The following is a 22833-nucleotide window of genomic DNA, read 5'->3' on the forward strand; positions in this document are numbered from 1 at the left end:
TAGGCTCTGGAGTCCTAGGCGAGCTGCTGCCCAGAAGGGCGTTCCAGGCGGGCAGCAGCCTAGCGCCAGAAGGGCCAGAAGAACGAGGCGCATCTGTGCAGCCGGGCCTGGAGTGCGGTTAAGGAGGCGCCGTGCCCCGTAGGCTGGCTCTTCTTGAAGTCTCTCCTTTTTCTTTCAGCCTCATTCTCCAGGAGAGGAAGCCGTTCTTGTCCTCCAACCCCAAGGTCTAGTTGAGTTTCTAGAAAGGCAGGATTTCTGGCTCCCCACACGAAGCCCACCAACTCGAAGCCCACAGGCTCTCCTGGAGTTCGAGGATTCAGGCGAACTGGAGAGCCAGTTTTCTACGAGGCGACCAGGGAAGGGAGTGTTTAGCCCCACGACCTAGTGGGGAGCTGTCTGATCACTCTGCACTCTGATTTCCCTCTCTTTCTTCCCCAGCACAAGAGACACACCAGGTAGAGGAAGCCCATTCTTAGAGCAGGGGCCTCACTCACCCAGTGCAGATAGAGGGTCTAATAATTAAGTTAGGGGAAAGAATCTAGGGTTAGATGGTCTTCCCCAGGTTTGAGACTTCCCACCAGTATTTTAGGTGATTCAGTGCGGAGGAGGACTGTCGGCTAAAGGATGCTCTAAGCCAGCTCTGGGTGATCTGCTATGAGCGGCTGTCATCCTATATGCTGGGAAGGAGCAGATCCTGTAGCTGCTGGTGCTGGAGCAGTTCCTGACCGTCCTACCTGAGAAGGTCAACACCAGGTTGTGAGAGCAGTACCTGGAGAGTGGAGCTGAAGCTGTAGTTGTTCTGAGGACATTGTGAAAAAACTTACAGCACCGGGAGAATGGTGGGAAGGAAATCAGGTGTTTTAAGTTAAGATTCAGAAGCACAGATGCATTGCTTTTTGGTACCAAACTTGAAGACGGCAACCGTTTTGCTATCCCAAGGCACATCCATTGAGGTTTTCAACAAGCAGTGTGCTTGCCTGTTTCAGGGAATTATCTGTTCCTCGTCAATGGATTTTTGAGCTTGTGTTTCTGAGGTGCTTGGTTTTTTATTCTTCCCTCTATTCCTTTAATTATGAAAGAAATTTTTAATTCTTCCTGTGTCCCAAAATCAGATACCACCTTTCCTGTAATATGCTCTGTAAGTGGTCACTGAATGTATGATTAAATGATTTGGAAAGGGGGTTCCTGAGATCACTATTTTGGGGTTTTGGTGAAAGTTCCACAGAATGTCTTTAAATGTTTACAACAGATAGCTGCGTTTTCCTTGTAAATTGGAATACTATCTTGAGAAGGAATCTGACGGCATTCCCTGGCAGTCCAGTGGTTAGGACTCTGTGCTACCACTGCAGGGGACCCGGGTTCGATCCCTGGTCCCTGGTTGGGGGAACTAAGATCCCACGTCTCGCAAGCCACACGGTGCGGCCAAAAGAGGAAAAAAAAAAAAGAGAGAGAGAGAGAAGGAATCTGAGTCTTAAATATGGACCAAGCAGAATGAGGTGCTCTTATCAGTTACTGATGTTTGCCATGAGCATCTGTGGTGTGAGTGTCTTTGTATCTGTATGTCTGCCTTTGTATTGAACTATATCTCCTTAATGTCTTTGTGTCTTCAATCCTGCCATACTCCTGAAATGAACATCCTTCTTTACTGAAAATATTGAGGCTCCCTGATTTACAATTTTATTCATATGGAATTCCAGGGGATCCCAATTGGCCAAACAATCTTGAAAAAGAAGAACAAACTAGGGGTACTCACACTTCCCAATTTCAAACGTTATTACAAAGCTGCAGTAATCAAAACATGGTACTGCTATAAGAATAGACACGTAGATGAATGGAATCGAATTGAGAGTACAAAAACAATGCCATACATCTACAAGCAATTGATTTTCAACAGTGGTGCCAAAACCATTATATGTAGGGAAAATAGGCCTTTCAACAAATGGTGCTGGGACAACTGGATATCTCCATGCAAAAGAATGAAGTTGGACCCTTATCTCATACCATATACAAAAATTAATTCAAAATCAAAGACCTAAATGTAAAGCTAAAACTATAAAATTTTTAGAAGGAAACATAGATCTAATCTTCATAGTCATGGATTAGGCAATGGTTTCTTAACTATAACACCAAAATCATAAGCAACAAAAGAAAAAATTGATAAACTGGATTTCATCAAAATTAAAACCTTTTGTGCATCAAAGGACACTCAATAAAGTGAAAGACCACCCACTGAATGGGAGAAAATATTTGGAATATCAGATCCTTAAGTCTGATAAGGATCTAGTATCCAGAATATATGAAGAACTCAACAATAAAAATACAAACAGCCCAATTTTAAAATGGACAAAGATTTGAGTAGACATTTCCCCAGAGAAGCTCTACAAATGGCCAATAAGCTCATGAAAAGATGCTCAACATGATTAGTCATTAGGGAAATGCAAATCAAAACCACAATGAAATATCACTTCACCCACTAGGATGGCTACAATTTAAAAATCAAACAGAAAAAAACAAAATACCAAGTGTTGGCAAGGATGCAGATTAAATTGGAATCCATTTGTACATTGCTGCTGGGAATGTGAAATAGTAAATAGTACAGCTGCTGTGGGAAAAAGGTTGGCAGTTCCTCAAAAATTTAAAGTGTTACCATATGCCCCAGCAATTTCACTCCTATGTATTTACCCAAGAGAACTGAAAACATAAACAGAAGCTAGTACATGAATGTTCGTAGCACCATTACTCAGAATAGCCCAAAAGTGGAAACAATCCAAATATCCAGCTGAAAGATGAGTAAATAAAATGTGGTATAGCCATACAATGAAATAATCATAAAAGGAATGAGGTGCTGATACATGCTACAACATGGATGAACCTTGATAACATGATGCTAAGTGAAAGAAGCCAGTCACAAAAGACCACATACTGTATGATTCCATTTGTATGAAAAGCCCAGCCTAGGAAAATCTGTAGAGACAGAAAGTAGATTAGTGGTTGCTTATGTTTGGGGGCGTGGGGATTTGCGGGTAACAGCTAAGCACTATAGGGTTTCTTTTTGAATTGTTGAAAATTTTCTAAAATTGTGTCAATGGATACACAACTCTGACTATACTAAAAGCCATTGACGGCTTCCCAGGTGGCGCAGTGGTTAAGAATCCGCCTGCCAGTGGAGGGGACACGGGTTCGAGCCCTGGCCCGGGAAGATCCCACATGCCATGGAGCAACTAAGTCCGTGTGCCACAACTACAGAGCCTGCGCTCTAGAGCCCGCATGCCACAACTACTGAAGACCGCGCCCCTAGAGCCCGTGCTCCACAACAAGAGACACTGCAATGAGAAGTCCGCACACAACGAAGAGTACCCCCTGCTCGCCACAACTAGAAAGTCCACGCACAGCAACAAAGACCCAGCGCAGCCATAAATAAATAAATTTATTTAAAATAAATTAATTAAAAAATAAAGCTATTTTAAAAGGGACACCATCAAGGAGGAATTCAGAATGATGACATTTGCTTTTTTTCTGTCCTTGGTCACTTGGCTGGGCTCTGGCTATGCTAGATACGGGATTCTTTATGAAACACTGTAGCAGAAAGAAAACTGTTACTTTGCTAGTTGTTGCCAAAGTGTCTTTGGGGAATCAAGTATCTTTCCTTAGGAATGAGCCTTCCTAATTTACTTGGGGATCATCTGAGATTCAGAGGAGACAACCAAACCTGGAAACTGCTCTTTGTTGAGAATTTGAGGGCAAGGAAGAACTGAGAAGGGAAGTGTTTCTGCAGAAAAGGTGGGAAGCTGGGATGCTTTTGGACAGAAATGACTGAGAGACACAAGAAAAGAGAAACCTGATATTCAGCATTAGATCATCTGCTGAATCACACTGTGATATAAATGTCCCTTACTGTTAGCCCTGAATCAGCAATAAAACTCTGCTGTCTTTTCTGTGTGATACTGAGAAGTATGAGTTTAAAAAGTAACGACTTGGCCCCTCCCCCCCATATGAAACAATGGAGCAGCTGCAACGTACAAAGCAGAGGATGAGGATTGAGCAGAAATCAGACCTGTCAGTGGTCCAGGGTATGTAAGCCTCTGAATTCACAGGAATCTTCCAGAAGAGTGTGGCTGAGTGTTTGAATACATTGAATCTATATATTAAAGGACCCTGGGTTACATATGCTTGGAAAGCCAGAGTTTCTGAATATGACATATATTGCAGGGCTGGGTGCATTTATAGGTTACAAGATTTTAAAGGTGGGGGGAGCAGAGATGTGGACAGCAGGAAAGAGGAGTAGACTCATTGAGACAGGAAAGAGGATTGTCCTCAGCAACAGGAATGCCAGCAACAGTGGTCAATATTTATTGCGCAGGACAGAGAGGCACGGTTTTGTGGAGGTCTCTGCTGGCTGACTCTGGAACCAAGCCCATGAAAATTGTGATGCTGACACCAGGGAATTCTGGTGAGGAGGCACAAGCAGGAGATCTCCAAGGAAAAGCTTCAGACACCGTGGCCCCCCAAGGCTCTTGGATACGCTTCAACAGCCTTTAATTTACCATGGAGATAGACACCCCGCTCACTGGATGTTCGGACAAAGATGCAGTCAGAGGGTTTCCTTCAGAGGTGAGCCAGGTGTCTTCATAATTCTGCAAAGCAGAGGATCAAGCAGAAGCTGAGCCTTTTCCTAAGTGGGAAGAGACCTAAATGGAAGGGCAGGAGGTACAATCAACTGAGCACTTGGGTCCTGGTTCATTGGAAGGAACCATCCAGTTGATGGGGAGGCAGCTGGGCGATGGGGTGGGATGAGTGGTTAGGACACATCTGCGTAGAACCTGGTTTTCTACTTTGTAACTTGTGGGAGTTGTACTTCCCGGAGGGTGAGGGGCTTGCCGTGGGGGATCATCAGGACCCATACATCAGGGACAGGTAGAAAGAGGGACATCAGTGCCCCTCTCACCTGCTTCTGCAAACCGTTCTTTTGTTTCCACCACTGGGAAGTTATCAGTCGGTTCCTTGTGTCTTTGGGCGCTCTCTGAAGTTGGGAAGTACTTAGAAGAGGGAGATTTGTGCTTCCAGATCTTCCACCATCTCCCCAGGCCCAGGAGCACAAGCTCCAAAAGCGTGAACAAGAGACAGAGCCCAGTGACCCCAAACATGGTCTTCAGGAAGATGGTCTTCTCAGAGGGGCGAGACAGATTACAGCTTATACTACCAAGGCAAGGCTCTCGACGACACGCAAAGGAGCTGGGCATCTTGAACCCGTACAGATGGTACTGCCCCCCCAAGGCTGCCCCTTCAAGGGCCAGTCGCACCCCCAGCTGTGCCACATAGGCCCAGATCACCCTGGGGCTTCCAGGCCCCAAGGCATCTCTGCTTTTCTTCCCTTGGCGAATCAGGGTCTCCTCTTCCTTCTTCACCTTTTCAGATTCCTCCCAGTGCCAGATCACATGATACAGAATGAAACCCATGTAGAGGGCACTGGGTACAGCCACCAGGGTGACCTGGAAGGCCCAGAAGCGCAGCGGGGAGAGAGGGTGGAAGGCATCGTAGCAGGCAGCCTTGCAGCCCAGCTGCTGCGTGTGACACACGAACTCGCTCTGCTCGTCGCCGTAGACCCCCGTCCCACTGGCGGCCAGCAGCATGAGGCGGAACCCCAGGAGCACGGGAAGCAGGAGGCGCCCCACGGGGGTGGAGTGCCGGCTCTCCTCCACCACCAGCCGCCTCAGGAACCTGCCGCACATCCTGTTAGGGAGCAGAGGACAGTGGTGAGTGTAGGTGTAATGCTCACTGTCTGGTGGGAGTAGTGCCAGGCCAGCTCTTCACCCCCAATCCAACGGTGGCTAAGGCAGGCTTCCTCGCTCCTCTCCTAGGACCTGGCTGATCGAATACCACGACCTGAGGGCACCCCTTTATAGTTAACGGAATCATCTGTGTAGAATATTAATAGTGAGTGAGTGTGGGTGTGGCTTTCTCTTCTGTCCCCCCTCCTGTACTGCTGGAGGGGAGAGGAACTCTCGGCCTGCGGGGAGGCCAGGGTCAGTCTCTGTCTCTCTCTTTCCCTCCCTCCCGCTCCTGCTTCCCAAAGGCTAAATAGTCAGAGACCCGAGTCCTCTGAAGACCATTGTTTCCCTAGGTGATGGCTGCTAGGTCTGGTGCTACTGTCAGTGTCACCTGAACGAAATCAGTGCTGCCCCTGGGAGGGGTGTGCATTGCCTTCTCTGGCTTCAGGCCCCCAGGTGCTCACAGGTGTGTCAGTCTGGCCCCCATCACAGTGGTGAGACTGAGGTGAGGTTAGGTTAAGGGACTCGGTGGGGATCCAGTGAACAGAGTGAATGTCAAGGCTTGCTCTAGCCTGATGTTCTTCAGACCTAACCAGCTTAGGAAAGGAGAATACTTTGAAGAAAACCCAGCAGAATCTACTGGTTAAACGTAATGGTGTTTGGGCCAAAGCCAGAGGTGACTGGATCAAAATTCAAAATTCAACTCTGCTTTGTCATTGCTCCTTGGGTTTACATCTCCCTCGTGGTGAGAGGTGACCATGGTCGAGGACAGGCTTCAGAAATTCTTCTGTTCTCTGGACAAAATGCCATCATGCTACAAGCCCAGTTTGCCATCTTCTCTGTCCTCAGCAGCCCTCCTCAACGCTAAGCTTCTCTTCCTAACCCTTCCCCTTCAGCCCAAACTCTTACATACCTGGTTCCCCTCACTCTCAGAAGACCATGCAAAGCTCTTATTCCAGAGAAAATAGACTCGTTAGTGTGAAACCCTGAAGCTCCTCCTTCTCGTATCTTCACAGTCTCGTCCTGCTGTAGCATCTCAGAGAAAGAAGTGTCTTTCCACTTGTGCAAGGCTGCCCTCCCTTTCAACTCTGTGTCCCTGGGGCACAACTTCCAGCTTCTTCAAGCATTTGACCCCCTAATTATCTTTTCTGTAATTCAGACCATCCTTGTTTCTGCTCTGACCTTGAACTTGCTTAGGTTTCTTCCTGTTAAGTCTAATAATAATAACCTGAATTTCTAAGTTAACATGGCAGCGAGACAGGCCTAATTTATCTCACGTCGGCTTCCCTATTATAATACCCAGCGAGATGCACAAAACAATCTTAAATGAGTATTAGTGTTATAAACTATAGATAAGAATGGACCACATGCCAAAACTTAGGCAGAACGGTCACTTTTGTGCAATCAAAAGAGACGGATTGAGATGCTTCCAAGGAACAGTTCTAAGGGCCTCAGTTGACCAGAGAATTATGTCACCATCCACCAACTGTGAGAAACCATATTTGAGCCACTGAGAATCAGAGTCTGAACCTCTGCCTGCCCCTCAGTCCCTGTCTTTCTTCTTCCTTCATAGACTGTGAAAACTTAGAAGTATATCAGGCTGCTGAAAATTCTTTTCTATAAAATTGGGTTAAAATTTTTAGAAGAAACTTATTTCCAGTCTCTAGAAAGATGCAGAATTGGTCCCGTGATTAAAGATGGCATATTGAAGATAAAGATTTATCCCTTCTCATCCCTAAGACTCCTCAAAAATGAGAGTCAGTGGATCTTTACATGTGTACACCCACTATAAATAGAGTAGAAGAGAGATCATCAGCTTGATCTTTGAAGGCAATAAGAGATTCTGGGGGAGATTAGATAAGGATGCTAGAAAGCACACTGGATAATTCTCCCAGAATTCAAAGGAAGAAGATGAATAATTGAAAATAGTAAAAGATAGGGCTTCCCTGGTGGCGCAGTGGTTGAGGGTCCGCCTGCAGATACAGGGGACGCGGGTTCGTGCCCTGGTCCGGGAGGATCCCGCGTGCTGCAGAGCAGCTGGGCTCGTGGGCCGTGGCCCCTGGGCCTGAGCGTCCGGAGCCTGTGCTCCGCAGCGGGAGAGGCCGCAGCAGTGAGAGGCCCGGGTACAAAAAAAAAAAAAGATAAATAGATAAGGAACAAAATCTGTTTCTAATTTGGAAATCAAGACAACAGTAAAACAAAGTCACTAGCTTACGTATTGGTGAGAAAGCACTTAATGAAGTGCTTTCATTAAGTGAAACACTAGGAAAGAAGTGTTTTCTCCATAAATGTTTCAGTTTTGTTTGGTGAAAACTGAGCTCCACAGCAAGTTTCAAGGCTGGTCCTGGGTTTCTCAACCTTGGCACTGTTGATGCTTGGGGACTGATAATTTTTGTTTAGGGGTAGCAGGGGTGCTGTCCCATGCTTTGTAAGATGTTTAGCAGCGTTCCTGGCCTCTATCCACTAGATGCCAGTAGCACACTTCTCCCCTCCCACCCACAACTGTCTCCAGATACTGCTAAGTGTCCCCTGGGGTCAAAATCACCCCTGGTTGAGAACCACTGCTTTAGGGTAGCACTGGTCCATCACCTCTCCACTCTTGGCTTCAGTTGCCAGCTCTGTAAAGCAAGATGTCTGCACCAGAGCATCTCAGAGGGCTTTTGTAGGGCATGATAATCAGCCCATTTCCAGGCTGGTTGTACATCCTCCTGTGAGGATGCCTGCAGCCTCTCCCACCTCATAAGTTCAAAGGGTCCCAGCACTTGGGGTTGGGGGAGAGCCCTGGGCTCTGGGGGTTTCTGCCCTGGCCCTCCTGGCGAGTCACCAGACTAAATGTTAACTTGGTAAATTCTCAAGTCAAGCTCTCCGCCTCGTCTCATTTCCAAGTGCAGGCCCAGCACTGTATGCACATGTTGCCAGCACATCCCCAGCAGACCTGGAATTTAACACAGAGCAGCCCTGGCATATTCCAAGTGTCGGGAGTTTGAGTAGCTTCCTGAAGCCCTCTCTCTGGTTCTTCTTTCCCGTGCCCACCCCAGACCTGCAGCCAGACACCCAGATGTCCTCTGAGAGGCTCTCAGAACTGAACTGAGGTCTCCAGGGCTCACCACAGAGCTTCGGGGATTTGGAAGGGAGAGAACAGAAAAAGCAGGACAAGAGGGCTTGCTTGAGATCCCTTGGTTTGGAGCACCCTTCCTGCCCTTTGCCCCGCAGCTGTTATAACCAAAACAATGCTCATTCAACACACATTCCAGGGCCTCCTGGAGGGTGCAGACAATAAATAGCCTGCTCCATCTCCCCAGGGCTGCAGACCAAAGGGAGTTTCCCATGAACCGAAGCTCAAACACGGCTGTCCGTCCTCCCTCCTCCCCTGCTTTCCTGAGACCCAGTGGTCTCCCCATCTGTTCCAGCCGTCCCCAGCCCACCCCTCTCGTTCTCGGAGACCTGCGTCCTCCTCCCACAAACACGTCTGCAGCTTTGCCCACAGGGGGCCAGAGACCCCAGGCCAAACGTCGAGGCCTAGGGAGCTGAGGGATCAGCATTGTTGAGAAAATTCAAGGGACCACTGTTTCTCCAAGAAAAAGAAAGTTTGCAAATCAATTTATTCGGGAGGGGGCTGGCAGGATCTGAGCTCTGTCAAGATTTTAGAAGCAGTTCCTATGAGCTCAAGAGTTGGGAGAAGGAGGAAAACCCAGAGTTTGAGGGGATTTTCGAATACGTAAACAGATTTTTTAAAATTCCATAGCAATTTTGTTAAGAATTTTTCTAAGCATCTCTTGTTCTTTGGGAGAAAACTTTCAGGATACTATGGGCGGCAGAATCCACCTCAGAGAGTTAAGGCGTGAAGGAAGGTTGTTCACTGAGGCCAGCACTAGAGCAGCTCCCTGCTTCCAGCTCACCCCACCTGGTCTAGAAAACATTCTAGATCTTTTACTAAAGTGCGGTCCATGGTGCAGCAGCCCTGTCATCACCAGGGGTGCAGAACCTCAGGCCACATCCCAGGCTTAGCAAGTCAAGTCTGAATTTTAATAATAATCCCCAGGCCGTGGGCGTGTGCATTAGAGTTGCAGATGCACAGCCCAGAGCCCCAGGCGGTCCCCACCACCACTACCCCAGGCCCTGTGCCAGCCCAGCTTTGCTCTGCCCTGGCACTCACCTGGCAGCTTCAAGCAGAAGCACCAACAGCCGGGGAAAGAGGCAGAGGTAAGAGCCCTCAGGCTGGAGCCCGCAAGGTCCCCCCTCTCCTCCAGGCCCTGCCTCCAAGCCTCCACCCACTCCTTCCCCCGCCCCTTGTCTTTCCTGGCAGCCTTAGCGCAGGGTCAAAGAATTGCAGCCAGAGGGGCAGGCAGCCCAGCTGCTAAAGAATGGGCTCTGGAGAATAACCCTCTGTTGTCGAGGGTGAGGGCTCTGTCTTCTAAGTGAACTGAAATGGGGATTTTCAGATCATCTGAAAGGGGGGCAAAGGCTTCGGCATGTTTTCAATATAGGGACTTGCAGGCAACAACAGATAGAATTCCATACATTTCTCTCTGGACTTCCTCTCTTCTTGGCTGGGAGAAACGGGCTCTCTGCAGTTCAGGGAGCCCAGCCCCTCTCCACCAGGCCCAGGGAAGATTGCAGCACCTGAGTTCCAGATACTGGCCCTGTGGAGATCTGGAGTACCATTCCACCATTTTCTAGCATTTCACATCGTTGTAGAGAAGTTCAAATCCACCTCAATAGTCTTCATCTTTTAAGTGATTTGATCTTTTTGACAGTTTGCCAAATGGATGATTTTTTACCTTTGAAGCCTGTTCACTCCTCCAGGGGATACTATTCAGCTAGACGTAGAAATCTCTCACTGGCTCTTTCCTGTTCACATCTGGTACACAGGAAATAGGGATGCATCCTTAGGGCCAAGAAACTCTGGGCATACAGGCCATTTCCAACACAGCCACATCTCCTTCCATTCATCTGCTGGATATCCTATCTCCTGCCTTTTTGATTTATCAGTCAGAGGAATCAACACACTGGAGCCCCTCTCACTAGGCATGAGATACAGGAGGCAGCACCCTCACTGCCTTCCCTTGGGGAGAACTAATAGCACATCTCTTTCCAAGGCAGCTTCCCTCCAGAGTTAATCCTCTCTCCCTCTAATTTCCAACAGCTCTGCCGTTTTATACAACTTAGACGTGGGTGTAGAGTTTGAGCGACATAACTTATTTATTTGGTTTTCCTTTGAAATATTGCATTTTAGACTAACAAATCACTTTAGAATGTCGTATGTGTTGTATTTTCTAAAATATTCCATCTTGAAATCCCCGTCCAAATTTCCAATACCTTGTTACACCAACATTTATTTAGTTGCTTAATAAATGATGGATATTCTAAGTGCTAAATGGTTATTAATTCACACTTCATAACAACTTTATGAAGTAAATACTGTTACTGCCCTCTTACAGAGGAGAGAAATGAAGAATGGAGAAGTTAAGTAACTTGTAAAAGGTTGACCAGCTAGTGAGTAAAGGAGATGGGATCTGAAAAAGCAGTCTGGCTGCAGATAGCAAACCCCTAAACACTATTATACTCCTAGCCTCATCGTATTTCAAATTACCAGCCTTTAAAGACCTTTTGATGGTAAATCCACTATAATTTCATACCTTCAAGAAAATAAAAATCCTCTGCTGGCATTTTCTCCATCTTAATGACCAGCTATGCCATCAACCCTGGATTTCAAGCAAAAACTTAGGTGTCATCACTGACAACTTCTCCTTCATTGAACACATCTTATCATTCTACTGGTTGTACAGATTTCTGTCCCATGAATTAAGAAGGTGCCTTAGTTCAAGACTGAGTTACCGGGACTTCCCTGGTGGCGCAGTGGTTAAGAATCCACCTGCCAATGCAGGGGACATGGGTTCGAGCCCTGATCTGGGAAGATCCCACATGCCGAGGAGCAACTAAGCCCATGTGCCACAACAACTGAGCCTGCGCTCTAGAGCCCGTGCTCCACAACAGAAGCCACCGCAATGAGAAGCCCACACACTGCAATGAAGAGTAGCCCCCGCTCGCAGCAATGAAGACTGAATGCAGCCAAAAATAAAGAAAGAAATTTACAAAAAAAAAAAAAAAAGACTGAATTACCAAAATGTCACCCTAGCGTCGCTGTTTCTAGACTTGTCCACCTCTAATGCATTCCCTGCATTGCAGACAATATTTAATTCAATTCTTATTTAGATTTACCAACATGTTTACCAGTTTCTTTGCTCAGTGTTGCTTCTTCAATTTTATGCCTTCCTCCGGATTAAATCTTTTTCTCCTTCTTTCTCTCTCTTTTTTTTTTCTTGGTGACCGTGGTCTTAACCATTTTTGTGTTCATTTTAGTAGTGTTAAATATATTCACATTGTTGTTGTTCAGTGGATTTCCAGAACTCTTTCATCTTGCAAAACTGAAACTTTGTACCCATTTCTACCTGCCCTCAGCCCCTGGCAACCATCATTCTATTTTCTGTTTCTATGAATTTGACTACTTTAAACCTCTCATATCAGTGGAATCATAGAACATTGAGACTGACTTATTTTCCTTAGCGTGATCTCTTCAAGGTTCATTCATGTTGTAACATCTATCAGAACTTCATTCCTTTTTTAAAAAATTTATTTATTTTTGCTGTGTTGGGTCTTCGTTTCTGTGCGAGGGCTTTCTCTAGTTGTGGCAAGCGGGGGCCACTCTTCATCGCGGTGCGCAGGCCTCTCACTATCGCGGCCTCTCTTGTTGCAGAGCACAGGCTCCGGACGCACATGCTCAGTAGTTGTGGCTCTCGGGCCTAGTTGCTCCGCGGCATGTGGGATCCTCCCAAACCAGGGCTCGAACCCGTGTCCCCTGCATTAGCAGGCAGATTCTCAACCACTGCGCCACCAGGGAAGCCCAGAACTTCATTCCTTTTTAAGGTTAGATGATATTCCATTGTGTGTATGTATGTGCCACATTTTGCTTATCCATTCATCCATTGATGGACAGTTGGGGTGTTTCCACCTCTTGGCTATTGTGAATAATGGGCTATGAACATAGGTGCACTAAATTTTCTTCTTGAGGTACAACCTTTAGTATTTCTTCTACTAGGGAACTGTCTAGGGGTAAGCTCTCTTTTTTTCCTTCTTTTTTTTTTATTGAGGTATAGTTGATGTACAATATTATACAACATAGTGATTCACAATTTTTAAAGGTTATATTCCATTTATAGTTACTATAAAATATTGACTATATTCCCTGTGTTGTAAGATATATTCTTGTAGATTATTTATTTTATATGTAGTAGTTTGTGCCTCTCAATCCCCTACCCCTCTCTTGCCCCTCCGCCCCTTCCCTCTCCCCACTGGTAACCACTAGTTTTTTCTCTATATCTGTGAATCTGTTTCTTTTTTGTTAGATTCACTAGTTTGTTGTATTTTTTAGATTCCACATGTAAGTGATATCATACAGTATTTGTCTTTCTCTGTCTGAGTTATTTCACTTAGAATAATACCCTCCAGGTCCATCCATGTTGTTACAGATGGCAAAATCTTATTCTTTTTTATGGCTGAGTAGTATTCCATAGTGTGTGTGTGTGTGTGTGTGTGTGTGTGTGTGTGTATCACATTTTCTTTGTCCATTCATCTGTTAATGGACACTTAGGTTGCTTCCATATCTTGGCTATTGTAAATAATACTGCTATGAACATTGGGGTGCATGTATCTTTTCTAATTAGTGTTTTCATTTTTTCTTTTACTATATACCCAGGAGTGGAATTGATAGGTCATATGGTAATTCTATTTTTAGTTTCTTGAGAAACCTCCATACTGTTTCCATAGTGGCTGCACCAATTTACAGTCCCACCAACAGTGCAGGAGGGTTACCTTTTCTCCACACCCTCTCCAGCATTTGTTATTTGTAGAGTTTTTAATGATGTGTTTGCCCCTTTAAAAAAACTCCTTCTCCCAACCCTCCAGGGTATCCATCTTCCTAAAATATATATTTATCATACCTTTATCTTTTTATACTTTTAACACATATCTACTTTGTTTAAAATCTGTTTCTAATGTTGCCTGTTTTTACTTTTTATATATGTGGTAGAATTATACAGTTCTGTGATTTCCTTTTTGCCTCTGTATTATATATTTTTAGACTCAGACATGTTAACATGAGTATGAATGTAAGTAACGCTCATACATGCAGTTGAAGTCCATTAATTTTCACTGCTGTGCAGTTCTTCATTGTTTAAATAAACCACAGTGATTTATCTGTTCTAATATTGATGATATTTGGGTTGTTTCTCAGTTTTGTTATTTCATCAATAGTGGTATGCACATTTCTCATACATTTCTATATCTGCACCCATGCAAGATTTTCCTTAGAGTTTTCATCTTTGAGGAATTACCAGAATGTAGGCTAATGTTAGATAGAATATACCCAATCCTATAAGGCAATGCCTAACAGTTTTCTGTGATCATAACCTTTTGATTTTAAGTTGCATTTTTCTGAATATTAATGATGTTGATCTACTTTTTATATGTTTGGGGGCCATTTGTGCCTCCTTTTCTTGCCTAGAGTAGACTGGGTAATGCCCCCCAAGATATGCACATCCCAATCCCCAGAACCTGTGAATGTTGCCTTACATGAAAAAGGGACTTTGCGAATGTGGTTAAGGATATCGTGGGACTTCCTTGGCCGTCCAGTGGTTAGGACGCTGCGCTTCCACTGCAGGGGGCATGGGTTCAATCCCTGATTGGGGAAATAAGATCCTGCATGCCACTAGGTGTGGCAGGAAAAAAAAAAAGTTAAGGATCTCGAGATGCGGACATTTCCACGGATTGTCTGGGTGTGCCCAATGAAATCACAGGGTTCTTTATAAGAAGGTGGCAGGCAGTCCCGCCAATAACTCACCTTAAATATAAATTCACACATAGTTTAAAAGTAAAAGGATGGAAAAATATACTTAGCTAACACTAATCAAAAGAAAGCTTGAGGGCTTCCCTGGTGGCACAGTGGTTGAGAATCTGCCTGCCAATGCAGGGAACACAGGTTTGAGCTCTGGTCCAGGAAGATCCCACATGCCGCAAGGCAACTAAACCCGTGCGCCACAACTACTGATCCTGCTCTCTAGAGCCCATGAGCCACAACTACTGAGACCATGTGCCACTACTACTGAAGCCCACGCACCTCGAGCCCATGCTCCACAACAAGAGAAGGCACCACAATGAGAAGCCCGGGCACCGCAACGAAGAGTAGCCCCCGCTCACCACAACTAGAGAAAGCCCGCGCACAGCAACAAAGACCCAACACAGCCAAAAATAAACAAATAAAGTAAAATAAATTTTAAAAAAAAGAAAGCTTGAGGGACTATATTAATATCAAATTAGGTTTCATAGCAAAGATATTACCAGGGATAAAGAGGTCATTCCGGTATTGTAAAGGGGTCAGTTCATCAAATCCTAAGCATTTATACACCTAATAACAGAGTTAGGTGACTAGCAACGAAACAAGTTTCAGAAAGGTTGAATCACTTGTGAAGGCCACTCAGGCAGTAAGTAGAAGAGGCAGGATGGGAACCAAGGGTGAATCTACGGTCCAACTCTTTCCCCCTCTCAAGGAGGAGCCACTGAGTCAGGTGCCTACAGCACCTCTTTGCTGACGGCATGTGATCACCTCCTTGGAAACAGAGAACTGTGAGCCCGCCATTCGGGGCGATGCAGACAGTCCGGCCGCAGTGACCAAAGTCCTTGACTACTTGTCTGTAATAGGGTTGGGAAGTGGGGAGATACAGAGGACTCGGAGAATAGGCACATTTTTCAAAGTTGCCTGGATTTCTCCTGATTCCTCAATGGCTCCATTTATAAATGTCCACAGTGCCTGGGTCAGTGTGGGTATCAGGGCAGGAGGTTAAGGTTGGTGCTGGAGCCTGGGGGAGGGGGCTTCTGCCTCATTATTTCTAAGCTTCTGACAGGACCCTAAAGCACCAAGACAAACTTCTCTTTCACAGTAAGTTTCTGAGGATTGGTGCCAGGAAAGAAGCCCCCAAGGGTCAAGAGAACTCTCCTCCCACTTCTTTATTCCACCAAACAAGGCCCTCTTTGTCTCCCCTCCTCCCAGCAGATGAGGCCAGGCTCCTCCCACAGCCATATGTTGACGAAAAGTGCCAGGACCTGGAGCAGCAGGGTGCCTGGGGTGCAGGGGTCACCCAAGGCTGGGGAGCATCTCTGTACCCTCATGGTGATGGGGGGAGAAATCTTTCTTCCCTCCCTCCCTCCCTCTTTCCACAGCTGGATGTGTCTATCTGCTTTGGGAGAGAGAGACACCACCAGGAACGAGGATTGAGAAGGAGTCGTGTTGCCGAAATTGGGCATCTGTACACCAGTGCCGGGTTAAATCTCAGAGACAGAGTTTTGGGTGAAGTAGAAAAGAATAGCTTTATTGCTTTGCCAGGCAAAGGGGGCCAGAGCGGGCTAATGCCCTCAAAACTGTGTCCCTCCCTGGAGGGGGTAGTGAGGAGTCTCACAGTGTTCTAGGAGCAGGGCGTGGTCAACTCGTGGACATTCTTCTGATTGGTCGGTGGTGAGGTCATGGGGAGTCAGCATCATCAACCTTCTGGTTCCAACTGGTCTAGGGTCTACCTGTGTGGTCAGCACACGGTTAACTTCTTCCACCTGGAGGGGGTTTCAGTATCTGCAAAACAGCTCAAAGGACATGGCTCAGAATATTATCTATAGCCCTTGAGGCAGAACTAAAGGTCCTTGACTTTGTTTAATGGCTAAAGTATTATTAGTTTGTCTTGCTTGACTGTTTTCCTTTCTTTCTGCATTTTCTCACTTCTCTGATTAAATTTATTCGTTGACTAAAGTTTTTCTACAGACAAAAGGCAGGCGGAGGACATGGGGGTGCGGGCGTTATTCTGGAAAGGCCTCATAGGGCCCTGCTCAGTTACAGTCAGTAGAAGGAAAGTGTCAGAACAAAAAGAAAAACAGGCTTCCCTGGTGGCGCAGTGGTTGAGAGTCCGCCTGCCGATGCAGGGGACACGGGTTCGTGCCCCGGTCCGGGAAGATCCCACATTCCGCGGAGCGGCTGGGCCCGTGAGCCATGGCCGCTAAGCCTGCGCGTCCGGAACCTGTGTGCTCCGCAACGGGAGAGTCCACAACAGTGAGAGGCCCGCGTACCAAAAAAAAAAAAAAAAATCTCCCCAGAGAATCGGATTCGACAGCACTGGGCCGGGGATACTACGTGACCTGGAGAGAAGGGAGATAAGCTAGTCCTGGGCCCATCGTTGCATGACAATCTGAAGGTCACAAAAATATAAGCCAGTACTTTTTACATTAACTATATTTCAATGAAAAAAGAAAGAAAGAGCTTCTATTCAGCCGACTCAGGAGTGCCCACCGAGCTGATTTCCCTCTCCCAGCCCACCGATAGGCTCCTCTTGTGGCTAAACGGGATATTACCTCTAAGAGTCTAAGAAACACCAACGCAAGTGTCAATGTCGGGTTTGGACCTTACTAAAGTGAAGGTGTGTGGTGTCCCCCACAAGAGCTCCAGGAGGCCGGCAGTGAGGGCTGGATCATCCCGTTTTCCCTGGAACGGTGGACCTGGTTTCCTAAGAGTGCACTGACATATCCAGGGCTGGGGTGCACACAGGTGGGTTGATCAGCTTAGCACACAAAGTACCCCCAACACACACTGCCAGCAGAGAATCAGAGGCAGGCAGGGGAGGGGCGTGAGACCATCCCCTGGGGCAGGTGCTTGTCAGACTCTGGAATTGAACCCTACTTGCAAGCCAATAAATTAGCCTGTTATGTTTCATGGATGTGACAGAGACAGGACAGCTCTGGAACACAGACAAAGAACTGATGATTATGGCACAGCAAGCAGCATGGCCCCTAAATCCCAGACAGTGACTCCACCGGACCCAGGTGGTAGGCTTGCAGGGAACACAGAGCTTGGGGAATGACAGCAAGCTGGCACAAGCCTGATCTTTTTCCAGAGGGGATCAATACCTCATCCCTGGAGGTGGCTCCATGAAGTACCCTGAGAAACAGCCTGGGTAAAGATAACACAGGACTTTGCATTGTCGAGACGCCCAGAACGTGCAGCGAGTTCAAAACCCATGGCAGATTGCCCCTCCCAACAGCACCCTCCCCAGCTCCTTGTCCCCAACCCCCACCTCTATGCCAGATTGGCCCACTGTCCACACGAGCTGATTGCTCATGCTGGTGAGGCAGAACTGCATCATGTTAGCATGTTAGCAATGATGCTAACACACTGATCTCTGGTTGCTCTCATGGGCGTGGGACGCAGGACGGGTTCAGGATTCTGGGCTATAGCAGCCCACAGCTCTACCCTTCTGTGTGAGTTTGGAGGTGGCGGGGAGAACCTGTGAGGTGCCCCCTCCAATTCACAGCACCCCAGGGCAGTGAGGGTGGCAGCTGGTGTCCAGCAACCTGGACGCCCAGCAACCTGGACGCACCCCTCTGTTTCTCAGATCAGGCTGGGGAGTGGGGAAAGCACCTCTCTTTGTAGCTGGGCTTTCCAGATGAATTAAGCAGAGGAACATCCTCACTTGCGGTGATCAGTGCTCTCCTGGCCAGGCATAGCCATGAGGATTGACTGCTCTTCTTGCTGCCTCCTTGACCCTCCCCCTCCTCCTCCTCAGCCATATGGTTGGTGAGGTGTGGCTCAGGGTCCCCCTGTCTCTTGGGGATCCCCCTCCACCAAGGGGAGGGAGGGTCCTCCCGTAATTGGACAGCCCCCTCCAGCCCCTCTCACTGGCCCTGGAAAGCTCCAGGTGGTCCATGAGGCACAGGAACAGAGCAATGGGTCATTCTGTTTCTGTAGCCCCTCATGGGGGGGGCGTTGAAGAAATTTCCCAGAAACTATAGTAAAAAAAAAAAAGAAATAGAAAGTAGGAGAAAAGAGATTTAAAAAATTAACCTGGCTGGCAGGTTCAACAGCTACACAATAGGAGTTCCCTAAAGAAAGAATTGAGGAGGAATAGACTCATATCTTGCATTCCAAAATGCTAGAGAAAAAAATCAATTTTTTTACAAGCTTCCAGAGGGGACAAAAAAAAACAGGTCACATACTAAAGAATCAGAAATCAGAATGTCTCCAGACATTTCAAGTGTACCAATGAAAGCCAGAAGATAACAGAGAGATGCCTCAACTTCTGAAGAAAATAATTTCTAACCTAAACTTCTATACCTAGCCAAACTGTCACTCAAGTGTGAGGGTATAATATAGACATTTTCAGATATACAAGCACTCTAAAAATTTACCTCCAGAAGCTTCTTGATAATGTGCTCCATCGAAATGAAAAAGTAAACTAAGAGAAGAATATATATATGGTACAGAGGACATAGAAGGTGCCACACAGGTAAGAGATGGAATTCCCAAGATGAGGATGATGAAGGGAGATCCCAAGTGTGGAGAGCAACCTGTCTAAACCCGAGATTTCTGAATGTCTTGTGATGAGATTAATATGACTGGTGAGAAGCTTGCAGTTGAATAAGAACATCGAAAAGTAAAAACTGTTAGCTCCATTGAAAATAAAAAGTTGTGTGGGAAAGTAAAATGATTATAGTTTACTACACAGCAGAGGTGTGACTATATTACAGAGTCACAATAATGAAAATAATGACGATCTAACCTAAATTGTCATATAAGGTATTTATGTTGGGAGGATGGATGATGGGAAATGGATGTGTGTGGTGGTGGAGGCTGGGAAAGGATGAAGGTAAATCATCATCTTCCAGGAGATTGACTTTATAATGAAATATCAAGAAAGCATTTTATTTAGAGACATGGAGGTAAGTATCTACAAAATAACCAGCCAAAAGATATGAAAGATATGAAAAGATATGAAAAATCATTGCGTGAAATATAAAGAAAAAATATTTTGGAAACGATATTACTTTTTGCATAAACCAAGCATTGGAAAAAAATACTTATGGTCTTAAGCAAAGAATTTTTACTGGAACATAATTAACAGAAAAAGGAAAGAATTGTGAAAAGGTCATGTAATTGGAAGTAATTGTGTGGAAATTTATTTAAAACAAAAAATGTGGCTCACACTTTGCTGTACAGCAGAAATTAACAGAACATTGTAAAACAACTATACTCCAATAAAAATTAATTTAAAAAAACGTGGCTCAAGCCTCAACTGCTTTTATAGCTTTATAGGATAAAATGATAAAAACGAAACATTAAATTTTTTTAAAAACAGAGATGGAAGTGATGTTGTGAACGAAGCAGGAAATGAAGCCAGACCACCTGACTGTGTACGGGGTCCAGAAGGCCATACATTCAGGGTCTCACACCTTCCAGGGAATGTTGGGTTGAAAGCTCTGGAGTAAAAACACAAATAAAAAAACAAAGAAGGGTAGCACTCTGGAGGTATGCCTACAATGGACAGATTCAACACGTTCAACAAAGAAATCCCAGCCTGAGTCCCTTTGGACCCTGCAGCCCCAGACACCCATCAGAAGTGGGAATCGGAGAGCAGCTCAGTGAAATGGCTGAGGCCTGCCTGGAGGAGGAGTGCCCTGAGATGCTCAGAGGGATCACCTACTACCTGGACTAAGTGTTCACTTCTTCTTATGTTCTACTCATCAGCACTGAGCAAAAGAAGGGCCAAGAAACCTTGAGGAAAGGGGACATAAAGGGTGCATGACTCAGTGGAAGAGAAGGAGGAAGGGTTAGAGGTGTGGAATAGTGTTCCTCAGAATCCTGCTTAACCCACCAAAAGTACTCTCAAAAGCTGTAGGTTCAGGACAAGGTTGGGGACAGGGAAGGACATTGTCAGCCCACTCCTGAGACTCAAGAGAAGGGCCTAAGTCTGGATTCTGTCCTTGTCCTGAGCTCCCCAGGGAGACACTGGCCTGGATAAGCCCCATGGTTCTATAATTCTCACTCATGGTAGTATTTTTTTCTTACCCTGTATTTGGTGGACAATACGTGGAAATGCTGTCTTTAATAATTAGTGATGGAAGAAGAACCAAATAACTCAGAAGGAAATAACACAGCCAGTCATATTTCAAAGCAACTTCTGACCTTTGAACAAATAAAGAATAACACGTGACAGGAGAAAAGTTTCAGATCAATGAGGAGACGCAGAGTCCACTTGAACAGTCCACGTGAACAGTCCAGGGATGAGGCAATGTGAGATCTGCCCCACTTACAACAGGAGAGATGGGCAAGGGGGAGAAAACCTCAGAAGACCTGAGTCCTGGCCAGGTGTGGGGACAAAGAGAGGGTACAGAGCCACTCGGACACCCAGAGAAACTTCCTGGAGGGGCTCAGACTTCAGGGGAAGCCTAAGACAGCTTGCCAAGAAGAGGTTAAAAAGATTGTGCCTGGGCTTCCCTGGTGGCGCAGTGGTTGAGAGTCCGCCTGCCGATGCATGGGACACGGGTTCGTGCCCCGGTCCGGGAAGATCCCACATGCCGCGGAGTGGCTGGGCCTGTGAGCCATGGCCGCTGAGCCTGTGCATCCGAAGCCTGTGCTCCACAACGGGAGAGGCCGCAACAGTGAGAGGCCCGCGTACCGCAAAAAAAAAAAAAAAAAATTGTTCCTGACCAGTCGGGTGTGAGACAGCTGAGATGTGAAGGTGGCAAGGTCCCGACAAGGGAAGCAACCCGAGGGTGGGGCGGGGCCATGGGCATCGACTGGGCACAGCAGGGAGGAAGAAGGGGTCCAGAGAGCCAAATGTGGGTCCTGCCATGGTCACCTCCTGCCCACCCAGCGAAGACCCACCAACAGATTCCCTGCGGGCAGGACCAACTTCCGGTGCAATCTGAGGATGTCCCCCCCACCAGGAGAGGCTCGTTGCCACAAATTATCTCCTTCTCGACAGTTCCTCAGTCCCTAAGTACTACCTCGGCTCTCTATGGAGGATTTCTCTGGGGATCGTTCACCAGGGGATTGGAGGGATGGCATGCTCCGAATTAGGCAGGAGACACCAACCGGGTATAGGACTTAAATACATTCTCTGCTAATGCTCTCTTCAATTCAGCTGAATGCTGCTTTTCAACCTCGTTTCTCACTAGAACTGGCTGTTCCAGCCAAATAGACCTTGTTGTTTGTCGTCATCACACATTTTTAGTGTTTTCACTCTCTTTCCTTTGTTCATTTAGTGGTGAATTCATTCAAGAATTCTATATTGAGTATCTGTTTTCTGCTTGGTACTCTAATAAGCACTGGAGACCCAGTAGAACAAGGTAGGTACAGCCCCTTCCTGCGTGGAGGTTACCCCAATTCTGCTTACTGAAACAACCCTCACTGTTAAGGTCCAGCTGCAATCTCACCTCCTCCCACGACCGCTTCCATGATAACCAATTCCAACATGCACTCTTTTCATGCTGAGATTTCTTTCAGATAGAAATATCAGGGGAGATTTCAAGAAGAAGTCTGAGTGAAGCCTATCTGTACATCGTCTGAGGGTGTCACAAGAGATCCCAGACCACCCATCACTGAGGCTCTTTTTTTTTTTTCCTTCCCAAGTGAAAAGAAAGAGAAAGAAAAGTAAAGAAATCAAAGCTGGAACTATCTGAGGGAAGAGCATTTGGGGCAGAGGGCACAGCAAATGCCAAGTCCTGGGGAAGGAAACATCTAGGTGTTTGAAAGACAGAATAAAGACCAGTGGGGCTGGACCATTGTGAACAAGAGGAAAGCCCTAAGAGAAGATGTTGAAACCAGATCACGTCGGACTTTGTAGGCCTTGGAAAAGAGTTTCTACTGCAAATGGAACTCCTGGAGGGTTTTAGCCAAGGTGGCAATATGATTTGATTTAAGTTTTTAAAATATCCCTTCGGCTGCTGTGTGAACTGACCACAGTGATGCAAGGAGGGAGATCAGGAAAACAGATCCAGGCCCCAGTGAAGGGCTTGGACCAGAGTGGCAGCAGTGGAGAAGGTAGTAAGCAGCCAGATTAGGATATATCCTGGAGATCAAGCCTACAGGACTTGCTGATGGATCTGCGAGCACTGGGTTTGCTGATGGGCTGGATATGAGCTGTTGGGGGGAAGGGACCACTCAAGTGTGCATCCCAGGTTTTTGCTCTGAGCC

At 46.4% G+C, this 22833-nt stretch overlaps 1 protein-coding gene across 1 annotated transcript; it reads right to left on the reverse strand.

Annotated features, from left to right (window-relative positions):
* Positions 1–4015: 4015 nt before the first annotated feature.
* On the reverse strand, positions 4016–10006 carry GJC3 (gap junction protein gamma 3). Its single transcript, XM_030846061.2, has 2 exons — positions 9925–10006; positions 4016–5730 (listed from the first exon to the last, which is right to left on the reverse strand). Exon 2 carries the CDS (start codon positions 5727–5729, stop codon positions 4905–4907), a length of 825 nt encoding a protein of 274 aa, XP_030701921.1. The 5' UTR covers position 5730; positions 9925–10006; the 3' UTR covers positions 4016–4904.
* Between the last annotated feature and the right edge of the window lie 12827 nt (positions 10007–22833).

Source organism: Globicephala melas, chromosome 15 (assembly GCF_963455315.2).
Source record: "Globicephala melas chromosome 15, mGloMel1.2, whole genome shotgun sequence".
NCBI classification, from domain to species: Eukaryota; Metazoa; Chordata; class Mammalia; order Artiodactyla; family Delphinidae; genus Globicephala; species Globicephala melas.

What these genes read in the sequence shown, in the direction of transcription:
- GJC3 (XM_030846061.2), bottom strand. Translation starts at nt 5,729, where the DNA reads ATGTGCGGCAGGTTCCTGAGGCGGCTGGTGGTGGAGGAGAGCCGGCAC.